This window comes from Loxodonta africana, chromosome 25, assembly GCF_030014295.1.
Source record: "Loxodonta africana isolate mLoxAfr1 chromosome 25, mLoxAfr1.hap2, whole genome shotgun sequence".
Classification (NCBI taxonomy): domain Eukaryota; kingdom Metazoa; phylum Chordata; class Mammalia; order Proboscidea; family Elephantidae; genus Loxodonta; species Loxodonta africana.
The window spans coordinates 59,211,872-59,235,045 of NC_087366.1; the positions used below are offsets into that span (position 1 = coordinate 59,211,872).

General features: G+C 40.6%; 1 protein-coding gene across 3 annotated transcripts in view; it reads left to right on the plus strand.

Moving 5' to 3' along the window:
* GPATCH2 (G-patch domain containing 2) overlaps positions 1-14,296 on the plus strand; it is a 200,365-nt gene extending 186,069 nt beyond the window's left edge. Inside the window, exon 10 of one of the 3 annotated variants that reach the window (XM_010599412.3) lies at positions 10,261-14,295. In XM_010599412.3, the coding sequence (XP_010597714.1) occupies positions 10,261-10,481 (221 nt within the window). In that variant the 3' untranslated portion in view covers positions 10,482-14,295. Of the gene's footprint in view, positions 1-10,260 lie in introns of all 3 variants that reach the window. The other 2 variants (XM_023538697.2, XM_023538696.2) reach the window with 2 other exon arrangements.
* The last annotated feature ends 8,878 nt before the right edge of the window (positions 14,297-23,174 follow it).

Genomic DNA, 23,174 nt, shown 5'->3' on the forward strand with positions numbered 1-23,174 from the left:
TTTACAACAATTTATGACTCTAAAGATGAGCAGTTCTACATTGTATAAATAAATAAACCAGTAAAACCTGTTACCCTCAGAGTAAAACTGTGCTTCACAGGGTTTTCAGTGACTGATTTTTCGGAAGTAAGACCATGAGGCCTTTCTTTTTAGGCATCTCTGGGTAGACTCAAATCACCAATCTTTAAGTAGCAGCCAAGGGCGTTAACTGTTTACACCACCCAGGGACTTCGTTTTAAGTAAATATTATTATTAAATTTTTTAAAAGACTAAAAGTACTCTATGAAATTAATAACTCAAAATCCGATCATGTTTATCTGCTGGAGTATTGGAAATTTTACTCACCCTTTTTTAGCGACAGCATTGAAGCATAATTTTAGTCACTTTATAAAGGTATACACTGGCCAGCTGTGTTATCGGTTAAACATTTATTAATTGTGACAGGAACACCAAATTTATTTCAGCGCTTTCGCTTATTTACTGCTCTTTCACCCTTGTATTTTGTATTGACAAAGTAAAATGAATATTGATAACGCTAGGTATTGATTTTTGAATGTATAGCTTGTTCTCTGCCTCATTCAGAGTCACGTACCAAAAGATAGTAGATGTCTCAGCAGCAGGGATGTAGATTTACTGTTATAAAATGGAGAACTGTTGAAGCAAGAAGGTTTGCCAGCAGAATGCATTTTATAATTTGAAAAATGTCATCTGTAAAGGTGAAGAAAAGCAGTGAACAAAATAGGAGGAATATTATTAACACTTTCTCCAAAAGGCAGTCAGCAGTGTTGGTTCCAGTCCGGGTTTTTGGTAGAAGCCATCACTTGCTGAGGATTTGATAGTAAAAAGATTTAAGTATGTTGGCCCCTTTAGTTTTTAAAAATTTTGTCCACTCTAAATTACCAAATTGAATGTTATCCACAATTATTGCCCGTTAAACTATTTTGCTTTATGTTGTACAAGAAATGATATAATATCTTAGTGAAAATATTCATCAAAAGGAATCAACCTTTTTTCTGTATGTTTTAAGTTATGCAGACAGGTGCCTCCTGAAGTTTAGTATGCCAGTGTCGTTATTGCTCTGAGGTAACTGTGGTTTCATGCGCATGTGAGCTCTGGACAAGGAGCTACATTGTAACCCTTTGGGCCTTTGCAACTCTTTCCTCCACATCCTACGGAGATTTCAGTAGGCAAATAGTCGGTATGAATATTTGATCCAATAAAGGCAAGAGGTAAATAATAACAATGGGTGAAGATTTTTTGAAGGTGTGTGTTTAATTAAAAGTCCTATGGAAACATGATTAGGAATGTCCCATATAACCAAACTTTCACTGCAAGCTGTTAAGATTCTTAAGTTGTCCAGCTTTCATTGCAAGCTGCTGGAGTCTTAAGTTGCCCAAATTTATATTATCGATAGTTATACTTTAATTTTCTTCTATCACTGGATTCATCTGATCACTGATCAGATGATATGATCTTATCTCTTCTAGCATTTTAAAAAGGCAGATTTTCTTTTTTGGATTGTTATTAATTTTGAAACCAGACAGTATCTGAACCTACGGCAGAAGCCTGGGAACTATACAGCACCTTACCTCTTGAAACACAGATCACTAAGCCACCTTTCACTTACGTGTTTTATTGGAGTCTTACTAAACAGCTCTCCATTCTCTTTTAGCACAGAGAACACTTGAGATGGTAAGCGCACATGTTAGAACATTATTGCATTTTTGACAGTATGGCAGACCAACAAGCCAGTACCCCAACTACAAAATACCTAGAAATGCTGAATGAAGTATAAAACCGTATTTTTAGATACATAACTGAAATTACAGGAAAGAAAAGGAAATTTCGAGGACCAAAAGGGGTCCTGAACAGCCCCCTCACTCCACCCACAGTTCTGCCAGTCTCAGAAACGTTTGTTAGCACCACCACGGGGAAGGGAGCCAAGTGTAGGAGCTGGATGTCGGCTCCTTATTAAGTCAGAACCCAAAGAGCTCTGTTGCTGGAAAAGGGTAGACTAGGAACAAAGTCTACCAGCAGGCACAGAGGAAAACAAAGAACCTTGTTTCTGCCTGGGCATCCGGTAGGAAACTCTCTGAAGATTTATAACCAAGATTTATGACCATTAATACCCTCACATGGGCTTCTAGTTGGAAATGACACAAAGCCAAAAAATGAACATACACACTGCTCTCTGAAGCCAATGTGAAACCACTCTAGAGGTATGTGCCTTCGCCCTAGGCCTTGAAGAATCACCACAGATAAATCCCTACTGAAGAGGAGCTTACAGACTAAAACTAAAAAATTAACTATAAACATAGCAGATCCTAAAACAAAGGGGGAAAAGAAAAGGCAGATGTACTAAAGAACCAAGGAGAAATTTGAGATTATTTTCTTGGTTATGAAAAAATCACCAGATGGCATAAACAGAAGATCAGATACAGCTGAAAAGAGAGCAAACTGCGAAAGAGATACGAATAAACTACCCAAAACACAGCACAGAGGCATGGAAGCTATAAAAGACTGGGGGACTTGCAGAAGGATGAAGTTCAGCATATGTCTCATAGAACTTTCAGAAAGAGGAGTGGAGAAATTAAGGGGCACCGAATTCAAGAAGGAAACCCTGGTAGCATAGTGGTTAAGTGCTACGGCTGCTAGCCAAAAGGTTGGCAGTTTGAATCCACCAGGCGCTCCTTGGAAACTCTATGGGGCAGTTCTACTCTGTCCTATAGGATTGCTATGAGACGAGATCCACTCAATGGCAACAGGTTTTTTTTTTGGGGGGGGGGGGTTTATATTCAAGAAGGTATGACCGAGAATTTTTATAAATGAAGAAAAACATGAGTCTTGATATACAAAATGCACAAACCATTATTACCCACTACCCACTGCCATCGAGTCGATTCCGACTCATAGCGACCCTATAGGACAGAGTAGAACTGCCCCATAGAGTTTTCAAGGAGCGCCTGGTGGATTTGAACTGCCAGTCTTTCGGTTAGCAGCTGTAGCTCTGAACCACTATGTCACCAGGGTTTCCAAACACTTACTAGGAAATATTAAATATAAAACCATGCCTACACACATCGTGGCGTCCCAGGGTGGCACAAAGGGTTAAGTCCTCAACTACTAGCCGAAATGTTGGCGGTACAGACGCATCCAGAGGTGCCTCAGAAGACAGGCCTGGCGATCTGCTTTTGAGGGCACAGCTTTGACAACCCTGTGGAGCAGTTCTACTCTGTACACGTGGAGTCGATGTGAGTTGGAATTGACTTGATGGCAACTAACAACAACAATACACACATTGTAATAAAACTTCAGAACACAAAAGACAAACGAGAAACCAAGGAAAAAAGATATAACCTACAAAAGAATTAAATTACAATGGCAGCAAACTTACCAACAACAGCAGGACAATTAAGAAGGTAAGAGGATACTGTTTTCAGAGTATTGAGATAAAATAACTGAATCAACCTAGAATTGTATATCCACCCTAACTATTATCCGAGAATGAGGATGAAATAAAGACAATTTCAGGTAAACATCGAGAAAATTAACACTAATAGGTAATTACTAAATTTTTTACTACATGTAGAGGAAAACTGAATCTAAAGATAAACGAAAATCAAGAACGAATGGTGAGCAAAGAAATTATTAAACATGTGCATAAAGCTCACTGGTATACCTAGCAAGTGGTAATAATGATGGTGACAATGACCAGGAAGATGTTTGAGTAAAAGTAAAATGGTAGGGAATGGTAAGTACAAACATTTCAAAGTGTCTTATTACCTATTGCTGCTATAACAGAAATACCCCAAGTGGTTGACTTCAACAAACAAAAATTTATTCTCGCACGGTCTAGGAGACTAGAAGTCAGAATTCCGGATGCCAGCTCCTGGGGAAGGCTTTCTTCCTCTGTCGGTTCTGCGGAAAGGTCTTTGTCATCAATCTTTCCCTGGCCTAGGAGCTTCTCAGCTCAGGGATTCTAGGTCCAAAGGACATGCTCTGCTCCCAGTGCTGCTTTCTTGGTGACATGAGGTCCCTCTCCTCTCTGCTTGCTTCTCTGTTTTACATCTCAAAAGAGATTAACTCAAGATACAAAGTAATGCTGTAGATTATGTCGCGCCTCATTAACATAACTACCTCTAATCCTGCCTCACTAACATCATAGAGGTTAGGATTTACAACACAGAGGATAATTACGTCAGATCACAAAATGGTGGACAACCACACAATACTGGGAATTATGGCCTAGCCAAGTTGACACACATTTTGGGGGGACACAATTCAATCCATAACCCAAAGGTACTTTTTTTTTCTTAAGTGGAGAGTAGTGACACTGATTAGACTTTGGTGTGTCAGATGTGCATGTTAGCATTAAAAGTAGTCACTAAAAGAACAGAAACGTGTAACTTCCAAGCTGGTGTAATAAGTAAGTCAGCACTCCGGGAAGGAGGAAACAAAAACACATAGAAAAAGCAAGATAAGTAGCATTAGATAGTAAAAATGAATCCATACGTGACAGTAATCACAATAAATGTAAATAAAGTAAGGGTATTAGTTAAAATTGATAATACAGAAAAGAACAGAATCCACTATATATTTATAATAAATAGAACTAAAATATAAGGTATAATGTAAATGCCAGCCCAAGAAACCTAAAGTTGCTGGATTTATATAACAAACAGGATGAATTTTGAGAATTGGAACACTCCAACCAGAATTGCTATGCTAGTTTAGACCAGTGGGATTTCCAGGAGTTTGAAATCTGTGCATAGGATAAAACCCCAGTTATTTCCTAAAATGTGGCAGAAGACCTGACGTAATATGAAATATTGGTGATACAGTATTTTAAGTTCAGTGTTCAATCAGTGGAAAAGATAAACATTTGTACTCAAATGTCCTAAGTTCAAGTTGTAACTGAGATATTTTCTAGCTAGTCGACTTTGGCAGATGGATTTAACTTCTCCAAACCTTAGTTTCATCTATAAAATGGGACAATAATACCTGCCTTTCAGGTTGATAATGAAGATCAGAATAAATGATGGATATGGAAGCATTTGTAACCTCTAAGGCCTGCAGACATCATTCTATTTCTAGCTATCCGTGGGTGGTGGTGTATATATGCTGTTTATTGTTTATATACATTGAGAGAACTTAACATTATAACTCAACGTTGTAAATTGTTTTTAAAAACTAGTTTGAAATGTCATTGTCTCCAAATGGTTATTTACCTCTCATCCTCAGGGGAAGCAGTACAGGTCATGGAAAGTGCACAAGCTTCTGGAATAGGATTAACCACTATGTGGTCAAGTTCCTTCATCTCGACCATGGGTCCAGTTAGTTCACCTCTGTGAGGACCATTGCAATCCTGCCTTGCATGGTTGTCAAGAGGAGTAGAGATAATGAACGCCGCATGCCTCGTGGATAATGAAAGCCATGTGCCTACCATGGACCACACGCCCAGTACCTAGTAGGCACACCGTAAATGGCCCTGACTTCATTATAGCAAATAAACATCCCGGTATGCCTTGGGAATCAGTACAGTTTTATTGTAAGCCTTTAAAAGAAAGAAAGAAAGAAAAAAACTCAATCTTTAATGCATGATAATTGTATAAGAAATATATTTTCATATAACTAAAACATGGGTTCTTGAGAACACTCCCTCTACAGCCACGGCAATAATGGATCGGATCTTGTATCCTCCTTATCACATAAGGAGGAAAAAAGAAACTGGTTTTACATTAAATTCCCATTATTGAAAACATAAGTGCCTCCTATTATTAAGCAATAAACTATTTGGACTGATTTTGTTTAACAAAACTCACCTGAAAATGACTGTGATATTGCCGATTAATATGCAGTCGTCTGAATTGGTGAGGTTTTGCCATATTAAAAAAAAATGAAATAATTAAAACATTTGACAAGGAGTTGTAACACCTACCACTTTCTCACATTCGCAAACCGTGCTTTATGCTGTTCCTTGCGTTTTTAACAGTAATCAAAAATCCATGTCACGGTATTAGTAGGATTGCTATTAATAATGGTAACAATAGCCTTGCCCCTCAGCTGGCTAGTAAAGAAATGGGAGGAAAAAGGATGGGTAGAAAGAGCAAGTGCGAACCAGTAAATGTCTTCTGAATACAGGGCAGGGCAGAGGCGGAGCACACTGGCTGTCCTCGGGAAGCTGCACGCATCGCTCCCCTGCCAGTGGCCCCTTCCGCTGGCTGTTTATCCGACATCAATACAGCACTTTAGGAGCCAAATTACTACACAAGCTGCCCATTAGGCTTGCAGTCAGCTGGATAGATTAGCGGCTAAGAGAGGCCGACACAGGATTTTCATCTCTTGAACCAATTACGCAAGTGAATCACCATCCGCAATGGTCTTTGGAAGGTTTGCGAGAAAAGAATCGACTCCCCTGTAATAAATAGAAGAGGTCCAACTTAGGGGGCTGCAGGGGGGGCACGCGGAAGCCTCGGAGGGCTGTGTGTGGCTAAAACTGCCGGAGCACAAGGGGCCTTCTAGGAAAGGACGTATAGGATTCAGCACTGAGAGGAGCAAAAGAAAAGGAAATAAGGGTTGTGGCAGACTGGGCTGGATTGAGCTGTTGGCTCACCCGTCTTCATCTCGTAAAGGACGATGGGGGACCAGCAGTAGATCTCACAGGAGAGTCATTTTCCATGAAAAGCGAAGTAGCTGGTATTCTTTCTTTTTTAAGACTGTATAGAAAGGCTGTTGTTTTTCCAGGGGCCTGTGTGTGTGTGTGAAAAGATTTAGCATTTGAGGAATTAGATGTTCTTTTTTCCCCCTTTCTGAGTGCAAGATAATGATTTATCTCATTTTTATTAGAAAGAGAAATGAAACCAGCATTTTAAAAAAAAGAGAGAGTGGATTCTTTCCCCCTGTATACAAACACAAGCATGCGAGGAGGGTAGCCAGCCCACGCCTGAAATATAAAACTGATTGTAAGTCAGCAATCATGTTTCTGCACTTGAGGATTGAGACTTGACCACAGTTTAGCAGGCTTAGGTATGTTTTGCATTGGCCTCCTATTTTTTTCTTAAATATTAAACAAATTTTAAACCTGAACTTTTTGCAAGCTGTTATATCAAAAATATGACTGAACAGGTGTGTAGCCTGGAGCAGCGTTAGACCTCTGATCTTATTTTAGCTTACAGATGGAATTATGAATTCATGGCAGTCACTAAAAAATCCGGGGTGTGGGACAAAACGCCAGCACCCTGTTTTACCTGATGGACTTGATCCGCAGCTGTTCAGAATAAAATTACATACCACCATAATTATAATTTCAAAATAAAAACTTAATCGCTTTTTTGGTTATTAAGTGAGATTTTTGACAAAAGGCTTCTCTTGGTCTTTGTAACTAAGAGGTCCATGTTTTCAATTTATTTTCTTATGTATATGCATAAAATACAAATATATCACCTGAACCTTCTAGCTTATAGTTAGGAGGTTCAGGCGATCTATTTAGATTTTAACACGTTTTCTAATTAGAAATTTACGATCTTCGTATATTCCTTTTGCCTCGGTCAAACAGTAAGTAATGTTAGTCAGGACTTTTTCTGTGGCGTCAGATATTTCCATTCAAGCTGTTGGTGACTGAAGGTTTTTTATTTGCTTCTTTGTTTTTCTTCTCGCATGTTAAGGTGCTTCTTTCCGTGAGCCCAGAACCAGCTTGTTAAGTCCCAAACCCACTCATCACTGTCGTAACAGTTGTCCTGGTATTAATAGTAGACGTAACAGATGGTAACCATGCATTTTATTCTCAGTCCTAAAAATCACCAGAGACTGAGAATATCATTGATGGTTTTGAAAAACCATTGATGATTACTCGGTAGTAAATAAGAGTTTCAGTTATTAAAGCTCGTCTCTAGCCTTTTCCAGTTTTCCTTCTTCTCCAGGTCAGAACCCTGGGGAACCACCCACTTGCTGTCCCAGGCAAGATATGCCATTGGTACAACACTGACGTTTCTTCTTTTATTTCATTTTTTGCTATGAAGTACATATACCGAAGAATATATGAAAAACGTATATGTACAGTTTAAGAGCAATAATAAATTGGCCATTTGTTTAACCAGAATTCAGGCCATGAAATAGAATATACTGAAGTACTCCAGAAGCGCTCAGGTAATATTTGTGTTACTGTTACTGATGCCCAAGGCTCCTTCTGTGGCCGTTATCACCATCCTGAGCGTAATTCCTAGAGGAGGAGGACAGAGGGGCCCAACCTTTTTTTTTTTTTTTTGGTGGAGGAGGGGCTAAAAGGTGTCAGATCCTAGGTCAGAGAAGAAAACTACAATAGTGATAGAAAAGAGTTGGGGTGGGTTAGTGCTACCCAAAAATCTGACTCACAGGCCTTTAAGAGTAGCAGGTGGTCTTGTCCACAGCTGCCCATTTAACCCCTATCTCGGAATCCCAACACTGTCCACATTTCAGAGCAGAAATTTGCTGGACCCAGGACTGCTGGTGTACAACAAGCATCATGCAGATATTTGAAAAGCCAAGTCTTTATCCCTGGAGGCCTGGAGAGGAAATGGTGCCAACCTCTACATCCCTGTCACGTTTGTGACATAAACCCTGACATAGGAGATGGGGCTGGAAATGTTCCACCTCAACAGAGATGATTTTAAGATAACCCCTCTCCCTTTTTTCCCTCCTCGGTCTCCAGTGCAAGGATGTCTGATGATCACTTCCTTCTGTAAGGGATGGGGCAACCATAAGAAATGCCATAGTAACTGAGAGTTCTGCTTGCTTGTATCTGGCTAACTCTAGTTGTGCTGTATTCCTTTACCGTAAACCATAATCTAACAGCTGCTGCTAAGGATGGCAGAATGGACCAGTCAAGGAGAGCCAACCCATGCCCCAGCTGGGCAGGCAGACCACGCCCGAACCTGCAATTGAGGGAAGGATCTCAGGTTCTTGTGATTTTTGTACTTGTATGACATTTGTTAATTGCTCGACTCCTTGACTTTAGATATGTAGTACTTCTAGGCTTTCCATAGAATCAACTATACGACACATACGCTCAACTTTCTCCACAAGGACTTAGAAGAAAATTAAAATTTTTTTTTTTAAAAAAAAACCATCCAATAGAAAATGCATAAAATAGATGTATCTCTCAATTGTCTTTGCTAAGAAAATAGGGAAGCAACAGCTATTTCTAAACCTTCTGTTAAAGGCTAGCCAGTCTCCTTGTCTAAAATTAGGGACTAAGGTAGGCTGGAGGGAGGGAGGGAGGTCAGGAGGAAGGAAGAACAAGAAGAAATAAGGAAAAAAGGAAGAAAATGTATAGTCCATATAATACCTGTCTATCTATATGCATATGTATATATCTATATTTAAACCTGTGTATATTACGTTCATATAAAACAAAACTCAGGTGCCGTTGAGTCAGCTTTGACTCATGATGACCCCATGTGTGTCAGAGTGCTTCACAGTGTTCTCAACGTCTGTGACCTTTCAGAAGTAGATTGCCAGGCCTTTCTTCAGAGGTGCTTCTGGGTAGATTCAGACTGCCAGCCTTTTGGTTAGTAGCTGAGCGCCTGTTTGTGCCAGCCAGGGACTCTCTGTCTACACGCACACACACACACACACACTTTCCCCCTCCACGCCTGTTTCTAGTCATTAAACATGGAAATGGAAGGAGAAAGGAAGAGAATTAAAGGATGTGTGAGTTACAGATTGAATAATAAATAACAAGAAGAGGATTATAAAAATGTAAATTCCTAAGAATTAAGGATGCCATCAACTCTGCTTTTTGTTGGATTTTGTTTTAGTTTGGTTGTGGTTTTGTGAATGTCACAGCCCTGGGCAAATAACGTGATATTATGGTGCTAAGTTGGTGATTTTCAATATTATCCATGAGGCTAACTTGATAATGAGGATAAGCCCATTTGCAGAGTACTTTATGGTTTACTGAACTTGATCTTATAAGTAAAATCATGACAGGATCTTACAATGTTCTGTGAAACAAGCAGTGTACATTGTACTATGCCAGTTTTACAGGCGAGAAAACAAAGGCTCAAAGAGGTTAAATAACAGTTACTAAGTGTTAAAACTGAAACTCCCACCAAAGTCTTTCTTCACATTTTTTCTTCCAGTTCAACAAGTTACTTATCCAAGGATGGATACACAACCCCGTCTGGTACCTTGTTGAAAAACAGAGGAGAACATGGTGTATTTAGCCAGAGAAGACCTTAACCTGTGTCAGTACTAATGTGTGTTGTCCTATTATTATTTCAGGATTTGTAGGTGAAAGCGCTCAGCCCATCCTAGAAAACAACATTGGAAACCGAATGCTTCAGAGTATGGGCTGGACACCTGGGTCAGGCCTGGGACGAGATGGCAAGGGGATCTCTGAGCCAATTCAAGCCATGCAGCGGCCAAAAGGATTAGGACTTGGATTTCCTCTGCCGAAAAGCTCTACTGCAGCTGCTACCCCCAGTTCAGGAAAACCTACCTAAGAAGAAGAGAAAGAAGAAACATTTTATGGTTTTCATTCACTATATCCCGTTGTTCATAAATGACAACATAGCTTCTGGTGTTGGAGCAGAAATCCCCACGCCTCAGACTCATCCCTCTAGCTTCCTGTGTGCACACAGTCCTGCCGCCGTGATAGAAGTGGGCCTTCATCACAGTCATGGTGCTAAAGTCAACACCTGTACCCTTTACACTTCGTCCGCAGTTTACGCCGTGTCTAGCTATAAAGAACAGCCCTTTTATTTATTTAGCTCTCAGAAGTCAACGACTTGTGATGCTTTTGCTTGATTCGTGTATGTGTGTGATGCCCAGGCGAGTGTGAGCGTGCCGCAGGTTTCTAAAATGGGGTCAGTCAGAAAGCGAAGGGCTTCCTGTCACCCCTGTCTGCTGTAGTCCAGGAAACCTGTCACCACCTCAGTGAAGTCCCACGCAAATCGGTGTCCAGCAGGCTTGCCAGTGTCATATTCTTTCACGACATGTGGGTTTGTCATGAAGATTCTCTAATGGGGTGATACCCATTGATTTTCTATCTTTGGGCAGTGTAGTCTGAAGTTCACAGATGATAAACAGCAAGTGATATTTCCCTTGGATGTTTTTATTTTGACAAAATAAACCTCATTGTTATTATCACCAGAGTGCCCTCGACATCACTTTAATGCAGATTTTATAAATTTTACCTCATTTAGAACATGAAATAATCATTGAAAGAAAAAATGTATTTTTTAAATTCACCAGGACTGAACTGTAAGTTCTGTTAATTCAGACTGATGCCTACCTCTATTCTTCCCAAAGGTTGATATTTTTTTAAGATCGGCATAAACGGATTTTAAATTTTCATCATTGAACTAAATTGTGAGAGTATTGAATCCATATATATATATATATATTTTTTTTTTTGAAGATTTAAGTGGCTCTCCCAAGAATTCAGAAATTTCTGGCAGTAGCCCAACCCATTTACAAAGTGAACAAGAGAAGTGAATGGTACCGACGGCCACAGCTAAGAGCTAAGCCATTACTTTAAAACTAAGCAAAACAAGTCGGTTTTATCACGTGCCGAGTACTGAGTTATTTCAGAATCACAGTGTCGGAGATTCTAAATTTCTCCTAGTTTACCATATGTTGGTCATCATCTTCGTTATTAAGGACTGACAATAATTATAATAGACCTTTATTGATTGCATAAAGGCAGGGCAGTGTATAACACACATGGATCGCCTTTCTAATGTCATTGCTTTTGGGTGCCGTCCAGTCAGCTCCCCGTCAGTTCCCCGTCATAGCAACCCTATGTACAACAGCCTTTCTCTAATAGGTTATTAGAATTTGTAAATCCGCAAAAGAGTTTTAAAAGGGAGGAAGGGTTGTGTATGTAGCTGACCTCTCCCAGGTCTGCTCTACACAGAATATTGCCAAGTAGGAAGAGTCAGGCCTTGGTGGTTTGCCAAGTGCACCCATTTCTTTAAACAATTCTCTTCTTTCCTAGGGCTAATGTGCTGAAAGGACAGGTTGATCAGGGAACTATAGACTCCCAGGTGAGTTGCTGTCTTGAAATATTTTTGCTGGACAAAGCAACTGTTGTATGATTACTTTCTACAAGTTTGTTACTAGAATTGCTATTTTTAAAAAATGTGTTTTTACATCTGGGTTGTGTAGGGATGGAAAAGATGGAGGAGATTGCTTTTGAACGTCTATGTGGTAGTGTAGAGTGTTCTAGGATCTAGTCAGAAGATTTTGTTTTAATTCCATTGCCTAAACAACTTCTAAAATCCTAGAATTTTGAAAATCTAAATTCTGAGCCACTGACAACAAACCATGAGGTTACTCTGAGGACTTTGGTCCCTAACTGCTGATAACCTGGCTGTTCTTTTTCACTCCATCGTGTTCCAATGGGTGTAAGAACCCTAGTCAAGCAGAGCAGTGCACATAAAACTATACCCCACTGCTGTGGAGGAACTCCTGAATGAAGTATTGCAGCCTTTAGGAACACTTCCCATTGCTGCCCTTCTGGACAGGTGCAAGTTTTCTGAAGCAACCCCTTGAAGATGTTCACTTAGTTTTCCTGTGGCCCCCCAGAAAATCCATCTTCACATTTTTAGAGGCCTTCATGTTGCTCACAGAGGGCTTAAATATTTATTGTTCTACTGGAGTTTTTCACTCACTATACAGACTGTGGGAATCACCATTCAGAGTGGAGAAGCAGCATTATCCCAAGCTTCACCCACACCTCACACAGACACACAACAGAGGCACATACCTCCCTTCAGCCTTCAGTCCTTAAGAAAATTCAGCGCACACCTGATATTCTGGTTGTAGCTGAACTGAAATGGAGAAATGAACACTCAAAATCAAAATGTGGACTTTTTAATGTAAACCAAGTATTGTCTTTTAAGATGTGAATCCCACTAATTTATTTGAGTACAGTTAATTTTTGCCAGTTACCGCTCCCAAAGAACCTGAAGCTGCCAAAGGAATTCCTGATTTAGTATGAATCATTTGTATCCCCTAGGAAAGGTGGCAAGATATTCTCAATCCCTCGTAAAGCCAGTCTTCTGTTCTTCAGTGTCTAAAGCCTCTTACCAGATTAGTGGGCTGTGCCAAGAAGCACCATAAAGAAATTTCAGGGAGTACAGAGGTATCTTCCCTTACTTTCTAGATTACGCACTGCCCTCCCCCCCCCCCCGCCCCACCCCGGCAGTAGCTGAGAGAGGTGGAGCATGAGTGTGTTGGCCATTGGTCTTTTTTCCTTGATAGACTTCTTATACTTGATACTAATCAGACTGTGTACTGGGGCCATTTCCTTTCTTCTCCCCCAAATACAGCTTTTAAGATGACATTCCCCTCAAATGTCTTTGCTTTTACTCTTAAATTACAAGGCACCCCTTAGAAGAAAATCCATTGCTAACTAAAATCTCCCAATTAATTGATCTCAGCATTTGAATTCATAGATTGTGTAACTCATACTGTGGTAATCAAACAACTGAAGTTAAGACAGTAGGGTTCAGGATACGCATGATGTATACGTATAGGTGTGTTTACGGTGCACGTATGTATGCAATGCACAGTGCAATGCGATTGCAAAATACTGCCTCTTCTTAATATGTGTGTTTTAACGTTGTGGATTGGCGTCATAATTAATTGGACTGACAATTGCTCTTCTTCAGTACATTTTCATTTTGAGCAGATATTTCATGTAAGAGAAAAATCACTGTTGACAAGCTTTTTAAAATCATTTCCTCCGGTATTTTGTCTTTCTCAAGAAGCAATCTAAATTGGCCTTGTATAGTGAAATTGCTTAGCAAAGAATATTTGGGATTTGTTTTCAGTTTTTGTTTTGTTTTGTTTCCTTCTAGTGGAAAGCTGTATTAATAGCACAACAAAGAATGAAAGAATAAAACAACGTTTAAGAATATTACTTTCATGCAGTCACCGTGTTTTAAATCTTTCCCTCTTACCTTAAACTGATGAAAAATAAAGCTGAATAGTATTAAAAAAAAACTACTATCCATTGACATTTACACTTAAGAGTTCATTTCAATTCGCGTTATCTCTAAGCCCTGGAAAATTTTAGTATTTTCAAAATCAAAAATTTGGAGAAAAAAATTGGTAAATATATTTGATTCACAAATGTATTCCAAGCTGCTTGTAACCTGTTCTACTACATTGTCATATTTTTGTTTGTTTTCTCTGAAGCTGGCCTAGACCAACTGACAAGGTCTCTTTCCACTCAAGGCTTTTGATTCTATCGTAGCAAGGGACACGTTCTCTCTCCGACCACTTAAGTTAGCCGAGTCGTGTACCACCAAACGCTGCACTTCCTTCTGGAAAGTTGTAGCTCTCCTAAATCTGCTTGGTTTTTCTTTTAAATAGTTTGTAATGCTCCTTAAAATGTTGGGTTCTCTTTGCTGTAAGAAACCTTTGGCTATGTTGATTAAATTTTATCCATTCTACCTAAAAATTGAGTGTAGTTGTTAGAGTAAGCAGGTTTTTTGTTTTTTTGATTTTTTTTTAATCCAACAGGTATTAAATACTCATTTATGTAACAGGCTTGCAGTAATATATACTCCACTGACAACTGGACCATGAAGGCTCCTTCTGCTGGGTTCCTACTAAGCAGAGACTCATTACTTTACACAGCTGACGTTTTAAGTAGACCCAGATTTGTCTCCAGTGAGTCGGTGCCATTAGCTGCCAGGAGTATGATCTACTATGGCCACTTTTAGTTTTATCTGTACGTTAGAGTTGTCTTCTGTCTTTGAATTGTCAGACAGTGTAAATCACTCCCAGATTCACCAAGCTCACTCCTGCTATACTGTCGGTTGTCTTCTGTTCACACCTTAAATTTTTCAAGGATGAAGACAACTGGCAGTTGTAGACTGTTTTTGTCTTAAGCTTTTTTGTTGTTGGTTTGGTTTGGCTTTAGTTTTAAAAGGAAACCGCTAGAATTTTCAGAGTTGGTGTATAATATTTGATTTCTCATCTAGGCACTTGGTAGGTTATGATACTATGATAATATCCCAAGTAAAAAAGAAAATGCCCAAAACTGCTTTGCCCATTTTCATGCTTCCTATTAAATTTCTAAGAAATTTTAATTTCTTTCAGAAAAGAGTGTTTTTTAAAAAGCAGCAAGAATGAGAAATAGTTTACTGCCACACTTAACGTAATATATGCTTTCCAAACAAATTCTTCAGTGAGATAAATGTCTTCAAATATGAGGATTTCATAGAGATAATGAGCATATAAATTTAGGAAAAAAATTAAGGTTTTTCTGTTAGATGACTGTGGTTAACCTGGGATCCTAAAATCCTTCATGGAATGCCCTAATTCATTATGTAAACAATACAGGTAATCCACCTTATGTGTAAGCAGATTTTCACAAAATAAGTACTGGATGTGAAGTGCTTGTGAGCACACAGTAAAGGTCTGAGATTTAAAGTGCAAAATTACAGAATTTATAATACCATGTAGTATCTGCAGGTTCTCAGCAGTAAGTATCCTAACCAAAGCAAACCCACCGCGGTAGAGTTGATTCTGACTCATAGCGACCCTACAGGACAGAGTAGAGCTGCCCCATAGAGTTTTCAAGGCTGGAATCTTTACGAAAGCAGATTAACACATCTCTCTCCGACTGAGTGGCTGATGGGTTCCGAACTGCCGACCTTTCAGTTAGCAGCCGAGTTCTTAACCACTGCGCATCCAGGGCTCCTTGCCATAAGTGCAGCGGCCGTAATCTGTAAGACCTGCTGCTTGACCCTCTCACGTCTTTACACACCTATCCTTTTATTGTAGACTGTAGCACTTCTAATTCCTCTTCCTTTTTTTTTTTTTTTTAAACAAATCTTAGTGTACTTCACACATGTTTTAATATTCCCGGATGACTTTCCCAAATGAGGAGACAATTGCTGGTCACCCTAGAAGGCGGCCTGCTTTGAGTCGCACACCATTGTGTTTCTCCATTAGGTGCCTCAGCAGCTCAGCCAGAAACCAGCAGCAGGTTTCCCCTGGCTCAGTGAGTAATCGTCTGCACTGCAGTGACAGATGCGCAATGTAGCAGCTTCTTCAGGAAAAAATTAACAGTTTGTCCAGCATGTCAGCTCGCTCTTTTTAGTGCTTGGGAGGTCTTGGCCCCATTATGGATGATTTAGAAATTGAGGCAAGCAAAGACCAGCTGCCTGCGCTGAAAGCTTTCGTTAGCCGGCCTCATCTGCATTCCAGGACTCACTTCCATCCAGAAATTGGTGGAGCCCCTCTGGCCACAAGATGAGTGTGGGCTGACAATGCCTTGATTTGTTGAGAGAGAGAATAAATGGGTTTTTCAGAAGATGAGGAAATATCACCATTACTGGCCAATTTACAGCATTTTATCTGTTCTTCAAACGTGTCACTTTTGTTATTGTTGCGTGGTAATTACATAGTGAAACGGAAGGAAAACAAATTCCAGTTCCGTATTCAGATGGATTGCAAAATCGTGTAATCCTGATAAATGCCCATTTATGATACAATACACATGGATGAAAGGTTCATTTTAATTTTGAATGGCTAGCTCAGTCATAAATAGGATATAGGATTAAATTCCAGAGAATCTGATTACATGAAAGCAAAGTCTTTTGCTTCACTTTTTCCCATCTAGAAAATTCAGGGAGGTGTCATAAGGTATTTTTACAAACAGGGTTTTCCTGAGACAGTACATTCAGAATGCCCAGGGAAACCAGAGTTCCCTTGACTTGGGATCAGTCGGCCCTGAAGCCTTTTCAAGAAGCCAGTGGAATCCGGGCCCAGGCCAAGATGTTTCCAGCTTAGGGGAGCAGACTTACGTTTCCAAGCTCTCACATTCTCGGCCACTTCGGAAATCTCAGCAAACATTTGGACACCAGAAATCAAACGCTCTTCCTGGTGTTCCTCTTTCTAAGGTTGTTTCTCCCCCATCTCCAGGCCCGCTATTACAAAGGAATTTGCCTGTGGAAGTTCAACTGAGCACGTAGATAATGAAAGGAGCAAGGGGTGCAGCACCCCGGGACTACTACTTAAAATGTCATGTGTGTAAAGTAATGAATGAGTCGTTGCTTAGTAGGAGCCCAGCAGAAGGAGGCTTCACGGTCCGCTTGTCAGGTAAGTATATATTACTGCAAACCTGTTAAATCAGGGAGTGTTTAATACCTATTGACTCTCCAGTTTGCTGTGGCAGGGACAGAGGGACCCAGGAGGCACACCAGCACTTCACTGCCTTGGCCCGGGGGTGACGTATGACCATTGGCCATTACTAGTCACACGGGCCAGCCAAACCCGAGGCTGCAGAATGTAGGGGAGCACTTGGCTGTGGGGAACACCATTTCTGCCATGCAGTCTCAGTAGGACACGCTGTCAGCAGGATGAAGCAGTCTATAGCATGTTTCATTGAATCTAACATGCTGTCAGCGTTAAAATGCACCTAATCTTATGCACCATTAGGAAAGAAACAAAAAACTACTAATTGAACTGCCATCCATCACCTATTGTGAGATCCATCCCAATCTCAAAACGTTAAACTGTGGGGAAAAAATACATATATGTATATATGATATATATACATATACATATATATATATATATATATATATATATATATATATCAATGTGTCAAATGAATGGTGCAGAGAAAAAAAACTCTATAGGAATGTCAAGGAAGGAAGTGTGGGTGGGTGGTTTGGAGCTGCTTCTTCAGGAATGAGGGTTTTGACCAGAAACGCAGCATTCGTTTTACCGGTAACTGCTGCTGACAGTCTTGATAGAAGACAGAAAAGGCACAGGCTTTGAAGTGACTGCAGGCTGGGTTCAATGCCCAGCCATAACGTTTACCTTCTGTGTGATTGTAGGCTAATCTCACTAGATTCAGGGAACTTTTCTCAAGTTAGGAATGTAATAGAAATCCCGGTAGCATAGTGGTTAAGAGCTCAGGCTGCTAACCAAAAGGTCGGCAGTTCAAATCCACCAGGCATTCCTTGGAAACTATGGGGCAGTTCTACTGTGTCCTATAGGGTTGCTATGAGTCGCAATTGACTCGACGGCAATGGGTTTTGTTTTTTTGTTTGTCTGTTTCACAGTTAAATGAAATAATTCACATCAAATACCCTAGTACAGTGTTTAAGTTTTAGTTCCTTTTCTTTTCCTGTTTCTAATGAGGACAAATCACTCTTTGTTTATTCTTCTGCCTGAAAGGGGAGGGGAGGGACTTGGAGAGAAGGCTTAGCACATTTTTACTTCACTTTACAGGTCTTAAAGGCAGTCCTATTAAACAACCTTCCTGATTTCATAGTCATTGATGGACATACCCTTCGTAATAAACTCCTGCTGTGGCTCCAAATGACATTATGTTTTTTAAAATCCATTCAGTAAAAACCTATAAACAATAAAAATACAGAATTCCACTGCCCACACTCAATGAATAAGTTCTTACTAGCTGACTGCAACTCACTGAGGCACCATCAGCCATGCCCACCAAGGCCTTTGGAACCTACCATAGTTCTCTCCCCTGTATGTGTTGTTGATCTCGAAGACCTGAGACGCAGGACCCAGATCCCAGCCCCATCTGAGAATGTGGTCGGCCCCTTGAGAATGAGAATGCAGTTGAGAAATACTGTCACAGAAGACCCAGATCAGGTATGCCTGTACCCAAGCCAGTCTTCTGAGGCAGACCCTATGGGGTCACCTGCCCAAGATCTCATTTCATGGAATGTTCTCCATGCCACCACCTTCTCACCTTCTCCCTGAGACAATTCCAGGGCATTTAGAATTAGGGTTAGGAGATTTCACTCCTGCCTTGGTGAGACTGGAAACCTTGGTGGTGTAGTGGTTAAGAGCTGTGGCTGCTAACCAAAAGGTCCGCAGTTTGAATCCACCCAGCGCTCCTTGGAAACTCTATGGTACAGTTCTACCCTGTCCTATAGGGTTGCTATGAGTTGGAATAGACTCGATGGCAACGGGTTTGGTTTGGGGTTTTTTTGGTGTGACTGGTCCTTTGAATGGAGGCATCATCGGACTAGAAAGCGAGAAAGTCAGTCTGCAGATGACGTGAAGGAGTGAAGCAGTGGAGCAGAGAGAGCCTTTGGGTTTCCTACAGCCCTCGAGGTCTGCTTAAAGTTGCCTGGTGTTCCTTTTGAACAAGACCAGAACCCATCACTTGGAAGGTAGTGGAAGCAACACTTTTCTGCAGAAGAATATAACCCCTCGTTCCACAGGACTGGCCTTCCCACGAACAGAATACTTACTTCGTGGGCCTAAACATCTTATTAGCAAAAAGATAAATGCAAAGGTTTCTCATTCTGTTACACAAAGATTTTTCATGTCGTGAAAGAGCACAGAGTCCCTTTAGGTAGCATTTTCTCAAGTGCTTATTTACAGATCATTAAATACTTAACAGAGGGAAAAAAGTAAAAGCTGATGTGCTTAAGCCAGTATTTATTAAATATCCATCGTAGACTCAGATAAAGCAAACCTAAAATCATAATGACATTCAATTGTCCAGTTTTTAAATGTTCATGTTAGCAGGCAGGGAGCTGCAATAACAGCCTGTCCAGATCAATATTGGGCTTCTCAGCATTCTGCCCTGGTAACAGTTCTTTTCGGAGGTCTCGTCCATGAGATACCCCTTGGTCTTATAATAAATGTCCCTTTTTTGAACACTTAGCTCAAGAGGCTTTCTGTTACTTCCATACAGTACCAATTCTCTGCTGGCTGGCTGGCTGATAGTTAAATGTATTATAAAACACTAAAAAGTGTTTCTGCACTTCACCAACTAAATTTTCTCTGATTAGAATCACCTAAGAATTTATAGTTTTAAAGGAGCTATTATACTTTATAATGCTTTAATAAAGTTCTGTCTTGTCGCAAGAGAGTACTTTAAAAGACTTGGCGTCCTTTTTCCTTTTTTTTAATTGAGCTCAACTCTATCAAATTCTAACCAGTCTTCCCATCTATGGAGAAAGGCCATTACTTCAAGGGTCTCTTGTAATCCTAGAATTCTGAGTGTGTTACTTTATTTTTTAAACGTGGTGGTGGATATAAAGGCATCCCGGGATGGCACGAACGGTTAAGCACTCTACTATTGACGGAAAGGTTGGTGATTCACACCTACCCAGAGGTGCCTCAGAAGACAGGCGTGGTGATCTGCTTCGGAAACGTCACAGCCGTTGAAAACTCCATAAAGCACGACTCTACTCTGCTCACACGGCGTCACCATAAGGCAGAGTCAGCAGCGACTGGTCTGGTTTTTCAGCAGTGCATATAAAACATTTGATATTTTTCACTGAGCTACAATTTTTATGTGTCACAGAGCAAAGGAGGGCATAGCAAAGCTGTGAAAAACAATGAGAAGCCACTTCCCTCAGCCTTTCCACCCATCATAGAGCTGACTGTTTACCATTCTCAGGCCAGTGGGTCCCACTATTGGTTGGTGAGGGAAAATGGCTGTCACCACTAAGGTGGTTGCCCTAAAAGTCACCCCTGCTCTTGTTCACCCATCCAGCTCTCTGCCTGCCTTCAGCCCAGTAGACAGGAGTTCCAGGCCACCCTTCACAGGGAAGAAGCAACTAAAGGAAAAAAGGGAGCAGCCCTGTGACTCCTGTGGCTTGGCTTCCTGTCATGCCTGGGACCCGAGGTGACGGGTTACAGTGGGAGGAACGCTGGACCAGGAGTTGGGAGACCTGGATGGCCTGGTCCACCCCCTACCAGCTCAGAAAACTCCATCGACTGTTCTAGTTTCAGTCCAGATTTATAAAATGAGATTGCACAGAAAAAGGAATTCATAATTCTGAATGCCGACTCTGTGTCGGGGATTTTATACATATTTTCCCAGGGAGCTTCACAGACAAGTATTATAATCTGTCTTTGGCCCTTCTAAATTATAAAGATTAGGTGACATCTACTTCACTAATGAATGCAGACTAATTGGGAAGAATTTTGTTCATAATTTAGCAAGTTATTTAACACTTGGTTATTGTTGTTAGTTGCTGCTGAGTCAATTCTGCCTCACAGTGACCCTGTGTGTGCAGAGTAGAATTGCTCCATAGGGTTTTCAAGGCTGGGACCCTTCAGGAGCAGATTGCCAGGCCTTACTTCCGAGGTGCCTCTGGGAGGGTTTGAACAGCCAATCTTTCCGTGAGCCCAGTGCTTAACCATTCCTACTACCCAGGGACTTAAGGATATACAGGGATACTGTTTTCAAGTAAACAGGTAACAATTTAAATTAATATTGAATATATTTTTATTATTTAAACTAATTAATATTCAAAGAAGCATTTGCATGGGAACAATGTTTGTGTACTATAAAGACTTTTGAAAGTTTTATTTTCCTTAAGTACTTTATGTCTGTCCCCCATAACTTGTTTCTGTCATTAATTTGCTTGCTAAAACTGTCATTAAAATGCACGAGCATACTAGTCCAGCCCATGCCCCAATTACCATATATTCAAAATATGTGTGGTCCAGATAACTGCCATTTGACTCTAACCCTGGGTGTATGTCTCATGACTTGTTAGCCTCCATATCATCAACACAGGGTAACGCTAACTTGGCAATATGACCTTGGATAAGAACCCAAGCATGATTTCCCAGAACAGTGAAGAATGTAATGTTTTTTGTTTTTTTTTCTTTTAAAGAACTGAGGTCCAGGGTCAGTGTCCTTAACTTCACACACAGTTTGAAGAATTGGAACAAGTTCAGAGAAAATCAAGACAAATGATTAAGGGCTAAAGGGACCGACTGTAGGAAAACAGAGGCAATGAATAATGCAGTTTGCTAAACTACGGCCGCAGGAATGTTTTCAAGGAAAAAGCATCCAGGAGGAATAGAATTATTTCAAGAATTGCCCTTTAGTTCTAGAATGGCAAAACTATGTATTGGTTGCTTTAATTAAAAAAGAAAAGAAAAATGAGTTTTGAGTAAATGAGGTAGAAAGGGGTATCTTTTAGTGAAAAAATATCACGCTAATCCAAGGCGGAGCATTGTTACTATGAAATCTCAGTCTGAACTCGTTGGAGCCTGGTGACAGAGTGGTTAAGAGCTACAGCTGCTAACCAAAAGGTCGGCAGTTCAAATCCACGAACTGATCCTTGGAAACCCTATGGGGTAGTTCTACTCTGTCCTATAGGGTTGCTATGAGTCGGAATCAACTCAACAGCAATGGGCTTTGGCTTGGTGAATTGGATAGAGGCAATAATTCAGTCCAGCTTGTGGGTGATGATGGGCAGAAGTGTTCTAACTTCCCTCCTCCACTTCCAAAATATGTTTGGAAAAGTTTTCCAGTGCCTCTCCCCACTGGGCATGGACATTCTGTCCATTCTTGTGTTGCTCCATAGCGTAGGGTTTTGCTGTGGATCTTCCTAAGTCCATTCTTTAATCTGACTTTGGCAGCTCTGAAGATAACCAAAGCCCCTTGCAGGTCATTAGGCTAGGTCAATGGCTAAATATGGGGTGAAACGAGACCAGTGATAGTCATGTTCTGCCAGTGCCGAGTGTGCCTTCTTCCTGTCATCTAATTAAGTGCCACTCATTATTTACCGAGGATCTACCATGTGCTTATCACTGAGCTTATCGCTGTGAGGATTTGTAAGAATTGTGTAGTGTACTGCTGTTCTCAGAGGGCTTACCGTCTTTCTGGAGATATCTGATGCATACTCAAGGATGATATTTAAAGTATTTAATATCTGGTCTGGCACAGGCACTGACCAATGAGAGTAGATGCCCAGCTTAACCTGGATAGATGCCAGGTATAAGAAATTGATCCAGTCTGTCATACTGTGAAGCTTGTGTGTTGCTGTGATGCTGGAAGCTAGCTATATAATTGGTTTTTCAAATACTAGCAGGGTTATCCATGGTGGACAAATTTCAGTGGAGCTTCCAGATAAAGACAGACCAGAATAAAGTTCTGGCAATCTGAACCCAAAAACCCACTGCCGCCAAGTCAATTCCGACTCATAACGACCCTATAGGACAGAGTAGAACTGCCCGGTAGAGTTTCTGGCAAACTACTTTTGAAAATTAGTCAGTGAAAACCCTATGGATCCCAACAGAATATTGTCCAGTATAATGCTAGAAGATGAGCCCCCCCAGGATGGAAGGCACTCAAAATACTCAGTGGCCACAACTTGAGCATAACAACGATCACGAAGACATCACAGGACTGGGCAAATTTTGTTCTGTTGTACATG